The sequence below is a fragment of the Globicephala melas genome, chromosome 6 (assembly GCF_963455315.2).
Source record: "Globicephala melas chromosome 6, mGloMel1.2, whole genome shotgun sequence".
Classification (NCBI taxonomy): domain Eukaryota; kingdom Metazoa; phylum Chordata; class Mammalia; order Artiodactyla; family Delphinidae; genus Globicephala; species Globicephala melas.
Genome location: NC_083319.1, coordinates 87,928,455 through 87,951,987, shown reverse-complemented (window position 1 = coordinate 87,951,987; position 23,533 = coordinate 87,928,455). Strand labels below are relative to the sequence as shown.

At 36.3% G+C, this 23,533-nt stretch overlaps 1 protein-coding gene across 3 annotated transcripts in view; it reads left to right on the top strand.

The window, feature by feature from the left end:
* ZNF782 (zinc finger protein 782) overlaps window positions 1–17,068 on the top strand; it is a 63,144-nt gene extending 46,076 nt beyond the window's left edge. Inside the window, exons 4-7 of one of the 3 annotated variants that reach the window (XR_011377551.1) lie at window positions 1,122–1,217; window positions 5,267–8,304; window positions 11,610–11,746; window positions 16,922–17,068. Coding sequence is in view for 1 of the 3 variants with exons in the window: in XM_030832919.3 (XP_030688779.2) it covers window positions 1,122–1,217; window positions 5,267–7,146 (1,976 nt within the window). In the remaining 2 variants the exon portion in view is untranslated. Of the gene's footprint in view, window positions 1–1,121; window positions 1,218–5,266; window positions 9,667–11,609; window positions 16,875–16,921 lie in introns of those variants that run through there. The other 2 variants (XR_011377550.1, XM_030832919.3) reach the window with 2 other exon arrangements.
* Window positions 17,069–23,533: the final 6,465 nt, after the last annotated feature.

Below are 23,533 nucleotides of genomic sequence, written 5' to 3'. Positions count from 1 at the left end.
GTTTTATTGGCCTTGATTATTAATTTTATATGTGTCATTTCTTACTCTGTGGCTTACTGATTGATTTTTCTCCTTGAGTACAGTCATATATCCCTTTCATTCATACCTAGTAATTTTTTATTGAAGGCTAAATGTTGTGGATTTTATATTGTTAGGTGCTAGTTTTGTTGTATTACTTTAAATCTTTTGGGGCCTTTTCTGGAATGTAGTTAAATTACTTGGAATTAATTTGATCCTTTCAAGGTTTGCTTTAAGCTTTGTTATATTGGATTCAGAGCTCACTTTACACTTGGACTAATTTGGCTCCTCTACCAAGTCAATAAATACCCTACTGGTTATTCTACCCAATTGGCCATGGATTAGGAAGTTTTTCTACGCTGGCTAACAGAAACAGAAGTTCCTACCTTTCTGTGTGCTTTGGTAATACTTCAGGCTACTCTTTTTTCACTGGTCTTCCCCCCAACCTCAAGTGTTTTCCTTACACTTCCAAGTACTCAGGAGATCCTTCTGCATATCAGATAGAGAAATACACTGTATCTTTCTTTTCTTGTATTTTATTTTACAAATCCTAGTTTTCATGACTTCCTTAAAATCCACTTCTGTTACCTTAACTTACTGAATCAGCTAGGCTCTGTTTTGGTGATCTCTTTTTGCATTATGGGTTGAAAACTCTCCAAGCAATAAACTGTGATAAGCACAGGGCTCACCTCATTTGTTTCTCTATTCTCAAGTATCCCTGTCTGTACTGCCTGTTTTCCAAAGTCTAAAACCCATCTCATATAGTTTGTATGGTTTTTTTTAGGTGTCTGATATGAAGGGTAAATCAGTTCCTTTTACTCTATTATGGTCAGGTATGAAATTGGTCCTTACGAAATCTCATTTGAAGCACAGACATTGACTATTTTAGAACTTAATGTTATTTAGGCTTGTGACTTAAGGGTTTAAGAAGAGGGATCCGTTATGAGTGTAAGAAAATGTTTTTTGCTGTCATTTCTGCCCCCCCCAAAAAATTCTAGCAAGCACCCTCAATGTACCACTTCTGAAGCTATACCTTTCTTCACATTCAGAAACAGTAAAACCTATGCAGCTAACTCAAGTGCTAAAGTATTTCCCTTTTACAGGGTACTGCTTTACAAAACCAGAACTGATTTTAATGTTGGAACAAGGAGAAGATCCATGGTTATTAGAGAAAGAATTTGTAAACAGAAGTTCCCCAGGTGAGTTATTGAATACTGGCAGAAGGCATCCAAGAAAATTAGATCCAAAGTGATCACCTAGAAGTGAGCAGTTTGAAATGTTTTTCAGCACTCTCCCATTAGAGGCCTTCACCTTTGAAACATTAGAAATAATAGATCTATTAAAAAGTAGAAGGGGGACAACTAAGGAAAGGAATGTAATGTAAGTATGTTGATATTCTCATCTTTAAAAAATGGGAGCTAAGTGTACCCTTTGAAGCTGAAAAATTAAGTAATGGTTGTATATTTAACAGTAAAAATATAAAAACAAAGAAAAGTTAATAAAACAGCTAAAATTGGGAGTAAACAGATCAGAAGAGAGAAATAATCAAATTTTATCATTATATAATAATAAATTACTATATACAATCAAAGTAAATAGATGATTGCATAGTATAATTAGAAAGCATAAAAACTAGAGCAAACTGCAACCTTCCTTATTGTTTACATTTGACAGAGCAAAGAAAACAGATCTGTTACTAGAAAAGTTTCTTATAAAGCTGTATATCAAGGGTCCCCAGGATCATCATCAGGTTCATTAACTCACCTTGGAGGACTCAGCATATAGGCATACTCATAACTAAGATTTATACAGTGAAATCATACAAATCAAAATCAACAAAGAGAAAAGGTGCATGGGGCAAAATTGAGAGAAAACCAGGTGTGACAACACATGTGAAATATGTACCTGGAAAGTTCATTTGAGATGAGGTGCCCAGAGTTTTCACTGGGGGCTGCTCATGTAAGCACCCTCTGTCTAGCATGTATCAAAATTGTAGGCTTTCAGATGGAAACTAGGTGTTCAGCATAAATATATTGTTTGTACAAACAGTTTAGGCTCATTGAGTCCCTCTTAGCAGTTCTGGGAATCTTGGGAACCATCTCAAAATCTAAGTTCCCAGATGCCAGCTAAGGGCTAATCTTGTAAACAGGCCTTTCTAAGGGTAGCAGTCTCAGGCCTGCTGTGTTAAACATTTTCTGCACAAAAGCTATGCAAACACACATAGAGTAAGACAAACATATCTGACATATGAACTACCAATGTAAATGGATCTTAATACACCTATTAAGAGAAAATGCTATCATACTGTATCAGAGATACACCTAGAAAATAATTTAGAAAGTTTGAAAATACAGTCATGAGTTGTTAAGACTATAAACATAAAAACAACTCAGTGTTTATTTATCTCAAAATTCAATTCAGGTCAAAAACAGGTGAGAAAAAGGACATTTTGATAATGCTAAAGAAGATAATTTTTAAAGGATACATAAAAGTTTAAAATATTAGTACACCAAATAAGTTATTCATCAGGATTCATAAAACAAAAAACTGCAAGAGTTATAAGGAGAAATAGGAACACATTAGATATAGTCAACCTTAATATGCCTCTCTGATTTCATTCCGTAGCCTGTGGACTCTAGAATAGTGCTTGGCAAACTATGGCCCACAGGTCAAATCCTGCCTACTGCTTGTTTTGGTAAAGAAACATTTATTGGAACATAGCAATATCCATTTGTTTACATATTCAAACTACAAGGCAGAGTTGAATTGTTGCAATAGAGAGTGAATAACCAGCAAAGCCTAAAACATTTACTCTCTGGCCTCTTACAGAAAAAGTTTACCAACCTCTGGTCTAGACATTATAAATAGCATATTTTATAAAATGAATCTATTATGTTCTGAAAACAAAGCTATGCAAACACACTACATAACTATTCTGAAAACAAAGAATAAACCTTTTAAATGACCTTGGAACATTGACAAAATGTAAAAATATTTTAGGCAAATTCTACAAAGTAAAGATATTATTGTCAAATAACACTATAAATTGCAAACAATATGAGAAAATTTTAAATCCCTCTATCTTAAAATTAATAATGAATATATATCTTTAAAAACCTATTTTATAAAAGAGTAAGTTAAAACTGTACAATATCCAGAAATTATTTTTTAATGAAAAACATGTTTATTAGACTCTTTGCACTATAGATGAAATGGTGCTTAGAGGAAACAATTTTAGCCTCATATACTTATTTTTTAAAGCAATAAAGTTTTAAAAGAAAACTAAGCAAAGCAAGAAATGTAATAAAGATAAAACATTATAGTTATAAAACGTTATAAAGACAAAAGGTGGTTCTTGGAACAAAAGCAAATAAAATAGCTAACCTCAGCTAGAAAAAGAGAAGAAAGCACTATGACTCATTTTAAGTTTGGGCTCAGATTCCTACTTCTATAATATAATCTTGGAATACTTTAGCCTATACTTTTTCTCTTACTTTTGTAAACTCAGACCATTTGATGGATGTGTCAAAAGAAAATGAGATTCTGTGTCAGGTAGCATATAGTTACTGAATGAGCTACTTTCCTCACCTGGATTATAATGTCCCAAAAAGAATGGTCTCTGTTTCACTCTTCCTTTCTGGGTATTTGTCACATGATAAATATTTTTTAATAACATTGTAGGCTGATTCCAAAGTCAGGTGGAGAGAGGCATTTCATACTGATTCACTCAGAAAACACAATCCACAAATGTAAATGCCCAAGTCAAATTTCTGGGACTTTTGAATCATCTAATGTAGGTGTTGCTGGATCTGAACCCTTATATTAGTAAAAGAACTCTCTAGGTAATTCCTATGCATGGAGCTTTTTATGGACCACTAAATTTATATTACAGAGAGATGCAAAGTATATCACAGTGAGGGTTTTATTTTGGAAAGGTGAGCAAAGCTGCATAAACATTTTATATTATGTAAGATGCTATTGATTAAATGGTGAGCCATTATTTTAGGTACAACCAAGAGAGAAAATGCTGCTCATTTAACTATGGATTTGCCATCAGTTTTATGATGCCTCCTGATTTCAGTGATGGTTATTTACTTTAAAAATTGTGAGTCACAGACATTTTTGCATGGAGCATGGGTATCAGGAGGACAATAGCAATCAAATATGCACAGGAAATTTATGGTAAATAAATATAAAGGATACTTGTAGGGTTTCTAGGGCCAGTTTGAAACATATGATCCTTAAGATTCTTACAGTGAATAAAAACTAGATATGTGGAAAAATAGATGGAAAATAGAATTAAGGATTGGACAGGGCATGACTGGTTTGGGGGAAATGAGTAAACAAATTGAAAAGAGGAAAGTTAAAAGATTTGATGATTAAGAGGGACTCACTATTGAACAACCCTAATATAATACCAAGGCACCAGAACCAGGAAAGAGAGGTGACTCCAATATAGGTGGAAAAATTACTTTAACTCTCATCAGTTTTTTCACTTCCACCAATACATTTATGTTTCTGTTTCTGATTATTTCTTTCAACATGAGAAATTTGGTGCCATGATAATTTTTCTTTGGCCACACCACGTGGCTTGCAGGATCTTAGTTCCCCGACCAGGGATTGAACCTGGGCCCATGGCAGTGAAATCGCTGAGTCCTAACCACTGGACTGCCAGGGAATTCCCCATGAGAAATTTATTTTAGTGTTGATGTGTAGAATGGAAAAATGGAGCTTCAATTGGAATCATATAGACTAATGGTTATCAGTGTAATCTGTGTTTGTGAATGTAGTCTCTGGTGTTCTTCCCTAATGCAAACTCTATCTCAATAAAGCCACTGAAGGCAATTCTCCATTGATACTTTTTGTTATCTAATTAGTGCAAAATCCTTGTTGAATTCATTTCAGTCTTTGTTTCATCTGTTCCCAGGATTCAACTCTCTCAAATATATTCTTCTTTTTTAATTGTTCCTTTCCTTTATATCCTCTTCTCTACCTGGTTTTGAAAATTATACTTTAAGATACCAAATATAGATGTAATTTCATTTCTAGATTCCTCTCTGTCTTTCCACTAGAAAAAGTTTTTTTAACAACAAAATAAGAGAGAATATACACTTGAAATTACTTTATTTTTGGGAAACTGAGCCAGACACCAAGGAGTCAAATACATAATGGGGGATATGTATATAAATTTCACTCCATAATAAGTGTGTTAAATATCATTAAATATTTTTAATTTTCTCACTTTTAGAAGAATCCCAACCTGATGAACTCTTACAGGAGAGCCTAGAAAACCAAGGCAAACATTTGAGGCAAGTTTTATTTGTCAACAAATCATTGACTACAGAGCAAGAAATTTCAAGAAAACTGTGTACTCTGGACATAAACATTTTCCCTGCAAAAACAATGCCTTGTAAATTTGACACTACAGGGTCTACTTACTTGCTTCTTAGCTCATTGACCCCACACTGTCAGTATTCAAGAAAGAAGGCTTATGAGCTTAATGTATGTGAGAATTGGCTCCTCAGTATTAAGGATCGCAGAACTAATACTGGAGAGAAATCTTTTGTTTATAGTAAAAGTGTGAAAGCCTTTGGACATAAAGACAAAGTTATTCAGCATCAGACAATTCAGACTTTACAGCAAACTTTTGAATATAATGAATGTGGAAAGGATTTTCTTGAAAAGACTGCCCTTGTTACATCTAAGGATACCCACCCAAAAGTGAAATCTTATAAATTCAGTAAATTTGGGGAAAACCAATATGATAAATCAACCTTGATAATCTCTCAGAGCAATCATCCAGAGGAGAAGAGTCACTATGAGTTTAATAAATATGAATATACTATCGATAAAAACAGAAATAATTTCAATAGGATCACTCAAAGAACTGACACAGAAGGGAAATCTTTCAGCCAAAAATTACACATTAGAGAACAGCAAAAAATTCATATAGGGGTGAAACCCTTTGAATATGGAAAGAATTTCAGCCATAATTCAACCCTCCAAGTGCATCAGAGAATTCACACACTAGACCAGTCCTCTGACTATGGCACATGTACAGAATCATTGGCTTACCAGTCAACTTTCAATGTACATAAGAGAACTCAAATAACAGTGAAACCCTATGAGTGTAATGAATGTGGAAAATCCTGCACTATGACTTCATGCCTGATTCAGCCTCAGAAAAGTCACACAGAGGAGAAACCCTATGAATGTCATGAATGTGGGAAAGCTTTCAGTGAGAAGTCACGCCTAAGAAAACATCAGAGAACTCACACAGGAGAGAAACCCTATAAATGTGATGGATGTGAGAAAGCTTTCAGTGCAAAGTCAGGCCTAAGAATACATCAGAGAATTCACACAGGAGAGAAACCTTTTGAATGTAATGAATGTGGGAAATCTTTCAACTATAAATCAATCCTCATAGTACATCAGAGAACTCACACGGGGGAGAAACCCTTTGAATGTAATGAATGTGGAAAATCTTTCAGCCATATGTCAGGCCTAAGGAATCATCGGAGAACTCACACAGGAGAAAGACCATATAAATGTGATGAATGTGGGAAAGCTTTCAAACTGAAGTCAGGTCTAAGAAAACATCATAGAACTCATACAGGGGAGAAGCCCTATAAATGTAATCAATGTGGGAAAGCATTCGGTCAGAAATCACAACTCAGAGGACATCATAGAATTCACACAGGGGAGAAACCCTATACATGTAATCACTGTGGGGAAGCTTTTAGCCAGAAATCAAACCTCAGAGTACATCACAGAACTCACACTGGGGAGAAACCCTATAAATGTGATGAGTGTGGAAAAACTTTCAGGCAGAAATCAAATCTCAGAGGACATCAGAGAACTCACACAGGGGAGAAACCCTATGAATGTAGTGAATGTGCCAAAGCTTTTAGTGAGAAGTCAGTCCTAAGAAAACATCAGAGAACTCACACAGGAGAGAAACCCTATAATTGTAATCACTGTGGAGAAGCTTTCAGCCAGAAATCAAACCTCAGAGTACATCAGAGAACTCACACTGGGGAGAAACCCTATAAATGTGATAAATGTGGGAAAACTTTCAGCCAGAAATCAAGCCTTAGAGAACATCAGAAAGCCCACACAGAGAACTAAACATATAAATGTAATGAATATGGAAAAGCTCTGAGCTGGAAATCAAGTCTCGCAATACAAAATAAAACATGTAGGAGAGAACCCCTATGAATATAATGAACACTTGGAAGTTCCTCTGCAAGATACCAGCTTTCACTAAACATCAGAGAACTTACACAAGAGAGAAATTCTTGGAATATATTTTACACAGGCAGTCTCATCTTGAGTGCAGTCCTCATTGTAGATCAGAGAATTCAATTCAGCAAAGAAACTCTGTAAAGATAATGAATACAAGAAATACTCTGTGCATTCAATCCTTGGAAAACTCACACTGCAGGAGAACCCTGGGAATGTAATGAAAATTTCAAAACTTTGTCCCAGCAATCAAAATTCATTCATCATCAGAGAAATCAAAATTCATTCATCATCAGAGAAATCAAACAGTGAGAAAATTGAGAATGTAATAAATGTGAGATAGCCTTTAGCCAAAAGCCAGCTTTCTCAGTAAAGCAGAAAATACATAGAGACCTCACAGTATATGAGAACAGACAAGAAATCAGGGTAATGGATGTGGGGAATCCTACTGTAAGTCACACCTCAGTTTGACTAACACAGGGTAATAACTATATGACATATAATGACTTAATTGTTCACCAATGACCATTTCCTTTTTTCTCATGCCACACCTAGTCTAAATTTCTCAACTGCTCTGTCATCCAAATGAGATCATATTTTTAACCTCTGGATAGTGAAATGTAGAAGTCAATGACAGGTCTTACTAAATACACCTCTCAAATTCTTAATGTTTTCTCCTGTCCCTTGTCAGAATGGAGTGGAGATTATCACCAGCAAAACCAAAGGGGCTCATGCACGGAAGATGAAAGAGTACAAAGTAGAAAGAAACAGGGCCAAAGAGTGACTGTTGAATGAAATTTTCTTCTGCATGTACACAGACATTTTGCTGTGATGAAATAAACTTGTTCTCTGCTGGGCTTCTACAGTTTGGGTATACTTAATACTGATATTTACTCACCAACCCTCAGTTAACAAAGCCTGTGAATGTGATTTCTGTGGACATGTGAACTCAGTGTAGTGTATCAGAAATATCACACAGGAAAAACCCCTGACAACATCCTGAATGACCATAGTTTTTACCCACAACTCTTCCTCCTTGGTCAGGTAAGTATCAGGGGAAGATATTTAACATTACAACATATATAGGTAATCCTTTACCCAAAAAATGATATCTCATTAAATATCTGATAATCAAGTTGTGAATGTGTGAAAGCTTTCAGTGAGTCATCAAAGTTTAATATCTCTCAGAGTTTGTAATAAGGGGAAAATTTATCAATTTGAGAAAGGTAAATAATAGCCTTTATGTTATATAAAAACTATTTCATATGTAATATTAAGACAGTTAATGAAATATAACAATATTGGTTCATAGATATTCACTAGAATAAAATTTTTAAAAATAAGAAAGAAATTGCATAAACTGCACAGTGTTGAATGTATGTGAATATTTTCTGAGTTCTCTATGTGTGTCTATGTGAGTGTGCATGCCACTTAGATGTTTGTTTTGTATGTACATTGGAAGTCAACTGCACTGTAATAGAATTATGTACCCCTTACTTAGTAACTATTCTGATATCAGCTATGATTTGCCATATGTATATTCATAACAAGTAAACCTTTTACAGGAAGTATCTGAAAATTCAGAATCCTATACCTCATTCCTTTTCTCCTGCTACCTCCTGACATGCGCATATAGGAAAGGCCATTGTTACTAAGCTGTCTTTTTTCAACAAAGTCAAACCATGTTTTCTGTGTACTTTTGTATCATTTCTGGGTCACTAATACAAATACTGTATTGAAGCATACACAGATACAAATATATATAAAAGTGTGTATATAGTCTACAAATACATATAAAAGTGTGTGTATATATTCTATCTCTCTTTTCAATGTCACTGAGTCCTTCCTCAGTGGTATCAAGTATACTGATAATCCCTTTGAAGGCATTCTTCATTTATTGTATGTGTTTTTTATATCCAGCATTTAAATTTTACTATAGCTTATATATCTCTCTGCTGAAATAACCTATCTGATCTTGCATGTTGTTTAGCTTTTTTACAATCATTTTATATGGTGTTTGGCATTCTCTTTCTCAGTTAAGCAACTGCTTGGGTTCTTGTTTCTCTCTGCAGCCACCTAGCTCTCCAGACTTTGGGCTAGTTTTTTGCCCTGCAATCTCAGATATCTGATGTATTCAAGAAAAGTTGTTAAATTTAAACTCTTCCCATATGTCTTCTTGTTTAGGAATAGGAGCAGTGCTTTTTCCTGCTCTCTAATGATCTGAAATGTAACTGAAAGTTGTTAGTTAATTTTTGACATATGTTCCAGGGTAATTTGATGTGAAAAAGGTGACTTTTTTCAAAAATGATGATAAAATAATTGGATAATCGTATATTTTAAATGCACCTTGATGTTTATACCATAATTAAAGTTTATTCAAAATAAATTATAAACCTAAACAAAATAGCTAATAGTACAAAATTTCTGTTGGGAAACATGGAAACTAATTTGAAGCACACAGATTTTTAATATGTAATGCAAAGAATTGTGTGAGACATAAAAGCAAAAAAGATAAATTGGAGTTTATTAAAATTTAAAGTGTCTGCTTTTCAAGATTTTATTATGAAAACAAAAAAGAAAATCACACATTGGGAGAAAATGTCTCTAATAGATATGTCTGTCAAAGGACTTGCGTCCACAATATGTAAAGAATGTTCATAATGCAATAATAATACAAATAACTCAGTTTAAATGGGAAAAAAAGGGTAAGATTAAAACAAGCATTTCATAATAGAAGATATATAGATAGCCAGTAAGTACTAGAAAAGATATACAAGCTTTAGTCATCAGGGAAGTGCAAATTAAAACTATAATGTGATATCATTAAAAATCCATTTGATAGTTCCTTTTAAAGGTAATGACACCTTACCTAAAACCAACAATTTCAATTCTAGGTATTTACCCCCAGGAAAACTTAAATAATTATACAAAAACAAAATCAAAAAATAAAATTTTTAAAAAGAATTGTATAAAAATGTTCATAGAATCTTTATTCATAATAGCCCCAAATTAGAAAGAACCAAAATGTCCTTCAGCAGATAAATGTATAAACAGTGATGTTGCCTGACAATGGAATATCACTCAGCAATGAAAAGGAACTACTAATGCATATAACAACATTAATAATAAAATTGGGCTGGGCAAAAGAAGCCAGGCACAAGAAAGTAGAGCTGTATGATTCTATTTATACAAAATTCTAGGAAAATCATCTAATTTAGTGGGTGGGGGTGAAAATTAAGTGGGTAGGGGAACAAGGGAATGTTTTAGTATGATGGAAAGTTCTATATAGATTGTGGTGGTGTTTACAAAGGTGTATAAATTTTCAAAACTCATCAAAAGGTATCAGAAATGCATATACTTATATAAATTACACAGCAATATAGGTGATTTTAAAAATTATATATATATAGCAGTGAATTTTGGATCCCCAGCATATTATGAGACCCAGATTCTGAATTTGCCACATAGCTCATTGGCTTTACTATCAATACTTGTGTATTTATTCCCTTGTCCCTCCCGTATGGCTGTACGACCTTGGGCAAGTCAGTTCTCCTTTAATGTCTCTTAGTTTCCTCATTTGTGAGGAGTGCATAATGATGGTAATTACCTACAATCCTTTTTGGAGGCATTTTCTGAGTTAATCTATCAATAAGTCAGACGCTTAAAACGACGCCTGGCACAGAGTAAATGAGCAATAAGTAATAACCAATTATTTTAGTACTATTATTAAAAATCAAAATAAAAGTCTGTGTTCCTTAAAAAAGCTTAAAGCAATATTATAGCTGATAATAAAGAAAAATAATAAATTAGGCTGAAAGGAGATTCAGCCTTGATGTGATGGGTAGGTGGGAGTTCCTTACACTCTCAAGGCATTACTTTTTATCTGATGACACCATTCCTGAAATTTTGGAAGCCTCAGGCCTGTGCACTGTTTACGTGCCTCAGACCCAAGCGTTTTCTGAGTGTCCAGTCCCCTGGAAATTGCTTTTCCACAAAGGCAGGAAAAGCACCCCCTGTGACTCCCTCCTCCCCCCAGAGCTTCTCTCTGATGGAAGCCTGAACTAAACTGTAGTATTGTCACTTGGGTTCTCTGTTACAGATTCTTCCATCCAGGGTAGGAGTTACATACCAGATGTATAAATATTCTAGAGAGAAGTCACTATAATATAGTACTATAAGTACTATAAGATAGTACTATAAGAAGTACTATAAGATAGTACTAACAACACACATACATTCGTGCATGCACGCACTCAGACACACATATACATCCTTTCATGGCCACTGCTGCCCTGAATTCTGTTTTCCTGCTATACTTGAGGTGATTTCATTAATGCCTTTTAACACAGGAACTGCATCCTGAATTCTCGTGTAATGGAATCACTTCATTTGGTGACCTCTATGAGAAAAGACGACTTAGAGATCAGCAGATGATTTGGCCCTAATCGTGGACAAAAGGCATGGAATTCTGCATTCTTCTCCACAGGTGCGTCAGGACATTAAAAAGACACCATGTCAAGTAGTAGGCGGTCTCCTGCCAGTGTACAGAGTTTGTGGGGGCATGACTTGGGCCAGAGTTTGAGAACCCATCTGGGTCAGTGGAGAATTTTGACAAGGACCTTGAGATAAGATTGAGCTCAATTTGCAGAGGCCCCTCCATATTCCTAAGGGAAATTTCCAGTCATCATTGGTGTGGGCATGACTATACTTGTAAATGCTTCAGCAGAAGGTGAGATGAAATCAAATGGAGTGATGAGACAAAAGCAGTCTTTTATTTGGTGGTATAACTTATTTTCATATCAAAATTATTGGAACAGTGCAGAAGCAGACAATAGTCACAAGATATAGGAAAATAGGTATAGAAGATTATAGTGAAAGTATGCAATGCATTGTACATAAGTATGCAACAGAAACCATTACGTTGCCATCGATTTTAATTGTGAAACTTTATTCCCTGCATTAATGCTTTATATCCACATATTTAAAATGGAACTGAGGGTTTCAGGCCTTTATTTTTCAATTTGCATCCATGTTTTGGTGACTTATCCTTGGAAAAAGCAAAATCCAATGTCTGATCTCCATAAAAGGATGAGCAATGTCTTATCCTGAGCCCACAAGCCAAGTGTCTGTCCCATGGAAGCCCCTTTGCAGCTGGCAGGTCCTGGACAGGAAGGTGACCCTCCTGGCACAGATAGCACAGAGATAGATATCCCCAAATAGGCAAACCTGGTAGACTTCAGGACCTCCTGTAAAGCCCTGCTAGTCCCACACTGGAAACACAGCCAGGCTGCAAGCTTTGAGCAGCTTCCCAGAGCAGTATCTGTAATGGCTGTTGAGGATCAGAGCCCCTGAGATTTCTGATTCTGCCTGGTTTCACAGAGAGCAACAATCCATTGTAGTAACAGTGTGATGCTGATGGGGGTTACTGTCTTGCCACTGTGGTGCCAGGGGCTTTCAGGATCCTGGGGATCATTACAGGTGTTTTTGCTGGTCTTGGTACACCACTTGAGGCTGTCAAGCAACGTTTCACATCCGTCTGCCTTTTCTGTGCGGTCAAGAGCAAGAGTAGCCTCTGTGCTTGAAAGAGTGCAAGGCAGCTGTTGCCACATAGCAATACTTTAGCTCTGAACCATACCTAAGTGTGGACTTCTTTTTGTTTTAAAGACAGTAATACTCTATATGATACCAGACTTTTCCAGATAAAACTATTTTTTTTAATTTATTTGGTTGCACTGGGTTTATAGTTGTGTCAGGTGGGCTCCTTAGTTGCAGCAAGTGAGCTCCTTAGTTATGACTTGCAGGCTTCTTAGTTGTGGCTTGCCAGCTTCTTAGTTGTGGCATGCATGACCAGGGATGCATGCATCCCTGACCAGGGATTGAACCCAGGCCCCCTGCATTGGGAGCATGGAGTCTTACCCACTGCACCACCAGGGAAGTCCCTAAGTGTGGACTTCTTGGCACATTACACCTACAGATTCTGCCAGCATAATTTTTGTCTGGGTAGGCAGACAGATTCCTGGTCCTTCCTAATCCCACCATCTTCCCTCTAACTCCACCTCCTTTTCATATTATTTAAATTTACAATGGTAAGGGACAGTGTTTTGTTTTATTTCTATAACAGCATTTTTAGCCATATTAAGTTCTATTGCTTATTTCTGAATGTTCTCCAGTTTGTGGCTTGGAAGTTCTCAGAGCTAAAGTCTCTATCCTCAATCACTGTAAAGCCAAGTATATAGTTTCTAGGAAGCTAAATGGTTTGGTCAGGTGTTTGATGTATAATTTATGTTTTATTTTATCTACAGGATTATTCTTTAAGCCCATGGGAAAGATTTTTAATTTGGGGGGCAGTTTTCTGAGAGTTAAATCTCCCTACCCAATTATCTGGCAGTCTTGCTGTCAATTAACATTAATTTCACTCCATCTGGTGAGTCTCATTAAGACTATTTGTGAAACTTAATTATGGAAGACCTGGCATCTTTTATTTCCCTAATCAGACATGGCTTTCAGGTGGCCTTTATTTCTGTGGAAGGACTGTTTAGTGCTAGTAAACCAAAGGCCCCCTGAATGCCTATTGACCATTGGTCAGACAAATTCATCATGAAAAGCTAGTACCTTGGGCTTCCCTGATGGCGCAGTGGTTGAGAGTCCACCTGCTGATGCTAGGTGATATGGGTTCGTGCCCCGGTCCAGGAAGATCCCCACATGCCGCGGAGCGGCTGGGCCCGTGCGTCTGTAGCCTGTGCTCTGCAACGGGAGAGGCCACAACAGTAAGAGGCCCGTGTATCACAAAAAAAGTTAGTACCTTTTATTTTTTCAAAAACCACCACAGCTAATTAGCATTGGTTGGTTCCTTCAAGTTTCTTATTGGCATGTGGCCATCAAAATTAAACCACTGCATTAAATAAGCATGTTGCATTTTAAACTAAAAATGTAGGGAAATGTGAAGAGCAATATTATTAAGTAATGTCAATCAAATTTAATAACAAAACAGAAAACAATTAACAAAATGGCAATAGTAAGTCCTTACCTATTAATAATTACTTTAAACATAAATGGGTTAAAGTCTTCCATGAATATACAGAACGGTTGAATGGATAAGAAAAACAAAAAATCCTACAATATGCTGTCTACATTAGACTCACTTGAATGTTTTAAACACAGGCTGAAAATGGAGAAATAGAAAAAAAGATATTCCAAGCAAATGGTAATCGAAAGAGAGCAGGGGTAGTTATATTTATGTCAGACAAAATAAACTTTAAGCTGAAACTGGTCACAAGAGACAAAGAAGGTCATTATATAATGATAAAGGAATCAATTCAAGAAGATATAACAATTGTTTAGTATTTATGTACCCTACATTGGAGCAACTAAATATGTAAAGCTTGTACTAACAGAACTAAAAGGAGAGATAAACAGCACTACAATAATATTAGGGGCCTTAATACCCCCACTTGCAACAATGGATAGATCATTCAACAACACTTGTGAATTAGTGTTCATTGAACAACTCTATAGACCAAATGGACCTAACAGAACATTCCATCCAACAACAGCAGAATACATTCTTCTAAAGTGCACATGGAACATTCTCCAGGATAGATCATATGTTAAGGCAACAAAACAAGTCTCAACAAATTAAGGAAGATAGAAATCATATCAAGTATCTTTTCTGACCACAGTGGTATTAAACCATACCATACTGACACTTTCTGTGCTTTCCTTATTCAGAACCTTCACCCTACAAATATGTATTAAGTTAATTTGCCCCATATATAAACCTAATAAATAACCCATTGTGTGTTCAGTGTAAATGGAAATGAAAGACTTATCCTTTCAGCTTATTTATGCACTTTCTCTCCCCTGCCCTTGTCAGGTGGAAGAGATAGCTAAGTATCACCACATCAATCAAGCACATTTTCGCAGTGGTAAATTTTTCACAAACAAACATTAATGATGCCTTTTTTATTTTGCCAAAGTCTTTTGTTGTTGTTCATTTATGTTGGTGATACAGACAAGTAAGAGTGTATAATTATATACTAATCTTTTGATATTGTTTGTCAAGAAAATGTTGAAAAACAAAGCTAGATAAATAACAAATGGAAACTTCTTTAACTATGTTCATTTTATTCTATTAATTCATTTTATGATGATGTGCTATGGACCCACTGTTTTGTGGCATTCTACTTCTTTTGGACATTTATAAACATGATGAGCCATGATCTCCATCCAACCTGTGGACATGTGGGCAACACTAGAATTATGCTCAACCATTAAGTTTGGTCAGGTTTACCTGGGCAAATGGATGCTTATGTCTTTACAATCCAAACGTTAATCAAGTAACATTTAATGTGATAATTTATTTGGCCATATTTCCAACTAACTGGAAGCAACATATTCTGTTTTTCCATCATTGTTCTTCAGGCACTTATTCATTTATCTTAATGGCTCCTGACTGTCTCCTGACAGTATCTGACCTTCCCCTAACTGTACTATCACTGAATTTTAAAGCCAATTAGTTACTCTTGATCACAGGCTACAATGATCAATTCTCAGATTTCCCTACTATTTCAGTCACTGACATAGGGAGCCCCTGAATAATGCTTCCCATAACCCCCATATCCCTGATCTTCAAATACTAATTTCTGACCACTCACTTGAATCTCTAACCATCACAGATTTTATGTGTCTGAGTCATCAAACAACATTATATCCCTTTATAATGGACCATATTTTTCACATATCACTGAACCTTGTGGCATTCTCCAATACCCATTTGTCCGAGCACTATACCCACAGGTCACTGATCAATATTCAGCAGAGACTATGATCATTGTCAGTCCCTTGCACACAATTACACAGCTACTCAGATCACCCAGTATCTCACCGCCACATCCCAAGTAGTGATTCCCCAAAGTTCTCAGTTGCTGTAAGCTGTAGAACTCCATTTCTTTTATCCCGTTTGACACCAATTAATTGGCCTTCACTTTCTTTGGACATCAACTGAACAAAACATTGAAGCTGTGCCTTTAGTTCCAGAATGGTTGAGGCTGGAGACCGATTTTGCAGTGAGCTTCGTACAGACCCTGGATAACACGTTTAGAGTGGTTGCGCTTGCCCAAAGAGAGTAGGTGAAAAATAGTCAAGGTCAGAAAGTCACAAATCTAAGAATAAAGGGAGATGCAGAGAAGGGTATACAAGAAAGTCCAATAAGAACTATTTCCTGCTGAACTGTGCTGTCCACAAAAACAGACTTAGCTATGCTCACTGCTATCTCCTCAGGACCTAGAACAGTATTTGATACAGAGTAGGCACACAGGAGACATTTGTTGGCAGAACTCCCAGAAATATCTATGGAAAACTAGGAAAGTTAGTGTCACAGATGTCAAGAAAGGAATTTTTCTAACTGAGGGGATTGTCATCAGGACAAATTCAACAGACTACCAGTAAAACTAGGAAATCAAAGTTGTATGAGGTCTTCATATATCAAATATATTAAACTCTTTTCAGACAAATGTTTTGAAACTTATTCCAAGGTCATCATTTTTTAAAAAATTAGTGACAATTTATGCTTTGGATATATAATATGTAAATGTGTATATATTCAAATAAATCAATCTTTTTATATTGTGTTTTCCTCACCTTATTTGAAACTACAAAACAGCTCCATGTAATATCAAATGGCAAACACCTCCCAGAGATTTCAACATCAAGACCCAGCACCACTCAATGAAAAGCAAGCTACAGTGCAGGACACCCTATGCCAAACAACTATCAAGCCAGGAACACAACCCCATCCATTAGCACAGAGGCTGCCCCAAATCATAATAAGGCCACAGGGACCCCAAAACACACCACCAGACGTGGAACTGCCCACCAGAAAGACAAGATCCAGCCTCATCCACCAGAACACAGGCACTAGTCCCCTACACCAGGAAGCCTACACAACCCACTGAACTAACCTTAGCCACTGGGAACAGACACCAAAAATAATGGGAACTACGAATCTGCAGCCTGTGAAAAGGAGACCCCAAAACAGTAAGTAAAGCAAAATGGGAAGACAGACAAGCATACAGCAGATGAAGGAGCAAGGCAAAAACCCACCAGACCTAACAAATGAAGATGAAATAGGCATTCTAACTGAAAAAGGATACAAAATAATGATAGTAAAGATGATCCAAAATCTCGGAAAAAGAATGGAGAAAGTGCAAGAAACTTTTAACAAGGACTTAGAAGAACTAAAAAGCAAACAAACAGTGATGAACAGCACATTAATGAAATTAAAAATTCTCTAGAAGGGATCAATAGCAGAATAACTGAGGCAGAAGAACGGATAAGAGACCTGCAAGACAAAATAGTGGAAATAATTACTGCAGAGCAGAATAAAGAAAAAAGAATGAAAAGAACTGAGGAGAGTCTCACAGACCTCTGGGAAAACATTAAATGCAACAAAATTCGAATTATAGGGGTCTCAGAAGAAGAAGAGGAAAAGAAAGGAACTGAGAAAATATTTGAAGAGATTATATTTGAAAACTTGCCTAATATTGGAAAGGAAATAGTCAAGTCCACAAAGCACAGAGAGTCCCATACAGGATAAATCCAAGGAGAAACACACCAAGAAACATATTAGTCAAATTATCAAAAATTAAATACAAAGAAAACATATTAAAAGCAGCAAGGGAAAAACAACAACACACAAGGGAATCTCCTTAAGGTTAACAGCTGATTTTTCAGCAGAATCTCTGCAAGCCAGAGGGGAGTGGCAGAACATATTTAAAGTGATGAAGGAGAAAAACCTACAACCAAGATTACTCTACCCAGCAAGGATCTCATTCAGATAGGATGTAGAAGATAAAACCTTTACAGACAAGCAAAAGCAAAGAGAATTCAGCACCTCCAACACCAGCTTTACAACAAATGCTAAAGAAACTTCTCTAGGTAGGAAACACAAGAGAAGGAAAAGACCTACAATAATAAACCCAAAACAATTAAGAAAATCATAATAGGAACATACATATCGATAATTCCCTTAAATGTAAATGGATTAAATGCTCCAACCAAAAGACATAGACTGGCTGAATGGATACAAAAACTAGACCCATATATATGCTGTCTACAAGAAACCCAATTCAGGCCAAGGGACACGCACAGACTGAAAGTGAGGGGATGGAAAAAGATATTCCATGCAAATGGAAATCAAAAGAAAGCTGGAGTAGTAATTCTCATATCAGACAAAAGAGACTTTAAAATAAAGACTATTAAGGGAGACAAAGAAGGACACTACATAATGATCAAGGGATCAATCCAAGAAGAAGATATAACAATTGTAAATATTTATGCACTCAACATAGGAGCACCTCAATACATAAGGCAAATACTAAGAGCCATGAAAGGGGAAATCAATGGTAACACAATCATAGTAGGGGACTTTAACACCCCATTTTCACCAATGGACAGATCATTCAAAATGAAAATAAATAAGGAATCACAAGCTTTACCTGATACATTAAACAAGATGGACTTAATTGATATTTATAATACATTCCATCCAAAAACAACAGAATACCCATTCTTCTCAAGTGCTCATGGAACATTCTTTAGGATAGATCATACCATGGGTCACAAATCAAGCCTTAGTAAATTTAAGAAAATTGAAATTGTATCAAGTATCTTTTCCGACCACAAAGCTATGAGACTAGATATCAATTATAGGAAAAGATCTGTAAAAAATGCAAACACATGGAGGCTAAACAATATACTACTTAATAACCAAGTGATCACTGAAGAAATCAAAGGGGAAATCAAAAAATACCTAGAAACAAATGAGAATGGAGACACAACGAACCAAAACCTATAGAATGCAGCAAAAGCAGTTCTAAGATGGAAGTTTATAGCAACACAATCCTACCTTAAGAAACAAGAAACATCTCAAATGACCAACCTAATCTTACACCTAAAGCAATTAGAGAAAGAAGAACAAAAAAATCCCAAAGTTAGCAGAAGGAAAGAAATCATAAAGATCAGATCAGAAATAACTGAAAATTGAAGGAAATGATAGCAAAGGTCAATAAAACTAAAAGCTGGTTCTTTGAGAAGATAAACAAAATTGGTAAACCATTAGCCAGACTTATCAAGAAAATAAGAGAGAAGACTCAAATCAATAGAATTAGAAATGAAAAAGGAGAGGTAACAAATGACACTGCAGAAATAAAAAGAATCATGAAGATTACTACAAGCAACTATATGCCAATAAAGTGGACAACCTGGAAGAAACCTACAAATTGTTAGAAATGCACAACTTTCTGAGACTGAACCAGGAAGAAAAAGAAAATATTAACAGACCAATCACAAGCACTGAAGTAGAAACTGTGGTTAAAAATATTCCAACAAGCAAAAACCCAGGACCAGATAGCTTCACAGGCAAATTCTATCAAACATTTAGAGAAGAGCTAACAGCCTTCTCAAACTCTTCCAAAATATAGCAGAGGGAGGAACACTCCCAAACTCATTCTACAAGGCCACCAACACTCTGATACCAAAACAAGACAAAGATGTCACAAAAAGAAAACTGCAGGCCAATATCACTATTGAACACAGATGAAAAAATCCTTAACAAAATACTAGTAAACGGAATCCAACAGCACATTAAAATGATCATACATTATGATCAAGTGGGGTTTATCCCAGGAATGCAAGGATTCTTCAATATACGCAAATCAATCAGTGTGATACACCATATTAACAAATTGAAGGAGAAAAACCATATGATCATCTCAATAGATGCAGAGAAAGCTTTCGACAAAATTCAACACCCATTTATGATAAAAACCCTCCAGAAAACAGGCATAGAGGGAAATTTCCTCAACAAAATAAAGGCCATATATGACAAACCCACAGCAAACAAAGTCCTCAGTGGTGAAAAACTGAAAACATTTCCACTAAGATCAGGAGCAAGACAAGGTTGCCCACTCTCACCACTATTATTCAACATAGCTTTGGAAATTATAGCCACAGCAGAGAAGAAAAAGAAATAAAAGGAATCCAAATCAGAAAAGAAGAAGTAAAGTTGTCACTGTTTGCAGACGACATGATACTACACTTAGAGAATCCTAAAGATGCTACCAGAAAACTACTATAGCTAATCAATTAATTTGGTAAAGTAGCAGGGTACAAAAGTAATGAGCAGAAATCTCTTGCATTCCTATACACTAATGATGAAAAATCTGAAAGTGAAATTAAGAAAACACTTCCATTTACCATTACAACAAAAAAAATAAAGTATCTAGGAATAAACCTACCTAAGGAGACAAAAGACCTGTATGCAGAAAGTTATAAGACACCGATGAAAGAAATTAAAGATGGTACAAATAGATGGAGAGGTATGCCATGTTCTTGGATTGGAAGAATCAACATTGTGAAAATGACTCTACTACCCAAAGCAATCTACAAGTTCAATGCAATCCCTATCCAACTACCACTGCCATTTTTCACACAACTAGAACAAAAAATTTCACAATTTGTATGGAAACACAAAAGACCCCGAATAGCCAAAGCAATCTTGAGTATGAAAAACGGAGCTGGAGGAATCAGGCACCCTGACTTCACACTATACTACAAAGCTACAGTAATCAAGACCGTATGGTACTGGCACAAAAACAGAAATATAGATCAGTGGAACAGGATAGAAAGCCCAGTGATAAACCCACGCACATATGGTCACCTTGTCTTTGATAAGGGAGGCAAGAATATACAATGGAGGAAAGACAGCCTCTTCAACAAGTGGTGCTGAGAAAACTGGACAGGTACATGTAAAAGTATGAAATTAGAACACTCCCTAACACCATACACAAAAATAAACTCAAAATGGATTAAAGACCTAAATGTAAGGCCAGACACTACAAATTCTTAGAGGAAAACATAGGCAGAACACTCTATGTCTTAACTCACAGCAAGATGCTTTTAGACCCACCTCCTAGAGAAATGGAAATAAAAACAGAAATAAACAAGTGGGACCTAATAAAACTTCAAAGCTTTTGCACAGCAAAGGAAACCATAAACAAGATGAAAAGACAACCCTCAGAATGGGAGAAAATATTTGCAAATGAAGCAACTGACAAAGGATTAATCTCCAAAACATACAAGCAACTCATGCAGCTGAATATCAAAAAAACAATCAAGCCAATCCAAAAATGGGCAGAAGACCTAAATAGACATTTCTCCAAAGAAGATATACAGATTACCAACAAACACATGAAAGAATGCTCAAGATCATTAATCAAAGCAAATCAAAATTTCAGTGAGATATCATCTCACACTGGTCAGAATGGCCATCATCAAAAAATCTAGAAACAATAAATGCTGGATAGGGTGTGGAGAAAAGGGAACACTCTTGCACTGCTGGTGGGAATGTGAATTGGTACAGCCACTATGGAGAACAGTATGGAGGTTCCTTAAAAAACTACAAATAGAAATATCATATGACCCTGCAATCCCACTACTGGGCATATACCCTGAGAAAACCATAATTCAAAAAGAGTCATGTACCAAAATGTTCATTTCAGCTCTATTAACAATAGCCCGGAGATGGAAACAACCTAAGTGCCCATCATCGGATGAATGGATAAAGAAGATGTGGCACATATGTACAACGGAATATTACTCAGCCATAAAAAGAAACAAAATTGAGCTATTTGTAATGAGGTGGATAGACCTAGAGTCTGTCATACAGAGTGAAGTAAATCAGAAAGAGAAAGACAAATACCATATGCTAACACATATATATGGAATTTAAGAAAAAAATGTCATGAAGAACCTAGGTGTAAGGCAGGAATAAAGACACAGACCTACTAGAGAACGGACTTGAGGATATGGGGAGGGGGAAGGGTCAGCTGTGACAAAGCGAGAGAGAGGCATGGACATATATACACTATTAAACGTAAGGTAGATAGCTAGCGGGAAGCAGCCGCATAGCACAGGGAGATCAGCTCGTGCTTTGTGACCGCCTGGAGTGGTGGGATAGGGAGGGTGGGAGGGAGGGAGATGCAAGAGGGAAGAGATATGGGAACATGTATATGTATAACTGATTCACTTTGTTATAAAGCAGCAACTAACACACCATTGTAAAGCAATTATAACCCAATAAAGATGTTAAAAATAAATCTAGAAACAATAAATTCTGGAGAGGGTGTGGAGAAAAGGGAACCCTCTTGCACTGTTGTTGGGAATGTAAATTGATACAGCCACTATGGAGAACAATATGGAGGTTCCTTAAAAAACTACAAATAGAACTACCATACGACCCAGCAATCCCACTACTGGGCATATACCCTAAGAAAACCATGATTCAAAAAGAGTCATGTACCAAAATGTTCATTGCAAGTCTATTTACAATAGCCAGGACATGGAAGCAACCTAAGTGTCCATCAACAACTGAATGGATAATGAAGATGTGGCACATATATACAATGGAATATTACTCAGCCATAAAAAGCAATGAAACTGAGTTATTTGTAGTGAGGTGGATGGATCTAGAGACTGTCATACAGAGTGAAGTAAATCAGAAAGAGAAAAACAAATACTGTATGCTAACACGTATATATATGGAATCTAAAAAAGAAAAAAAATGGTCAGAAGAACCTAGGGGCAAGACGGGAATAAAGATGCAGTCCTAGTAGAAAGTGGACTTGAGGGTACGGAGAGGGGGAAGGGTAAGCTGCATCAAAGTGAGAGAGGGGCATGGACATATATACACTACCAAACGTAAAGTAGATAGCTAGTGGGAAGCAGCCGCATAGCGCAGGGAGATCAGCTTGTTGATTTGTGACCACCTAGAGGGGTGGGATTGGGAGGGTGGGAGGGAGGGAGATGCAAGAGGGAAGAGATATTGGGACATATATATATGTATAACTGATTCACTTTGTTATAAAGCAGAAACTAACACACCATTGTATAGCGGTTATACTCTAATAAAGATGTTTAAAAAAAAACCCAAAAAACTACCATATGATCCAGCAATCCCACTCCTGGCCATATATCTGGAGAAAACCGTAATTCAAAAAGGTACGTGCACCTCAATGTTCACTGCAGCACTATCTACAATAGCCAAGACATGGAAGCAACCTAAATGTCCATCAACAGAGGAGTGGATAAGAAGATGTGGTACATATATACAATGGAATACTACTCAGCCAATGCTACTGGCGCAGTGGTTGAGAGTCCACCTGCCGATGCAGGGGACACGGGTTCGTGCCCTGGTCTGGAAAGATCCCACATGCCG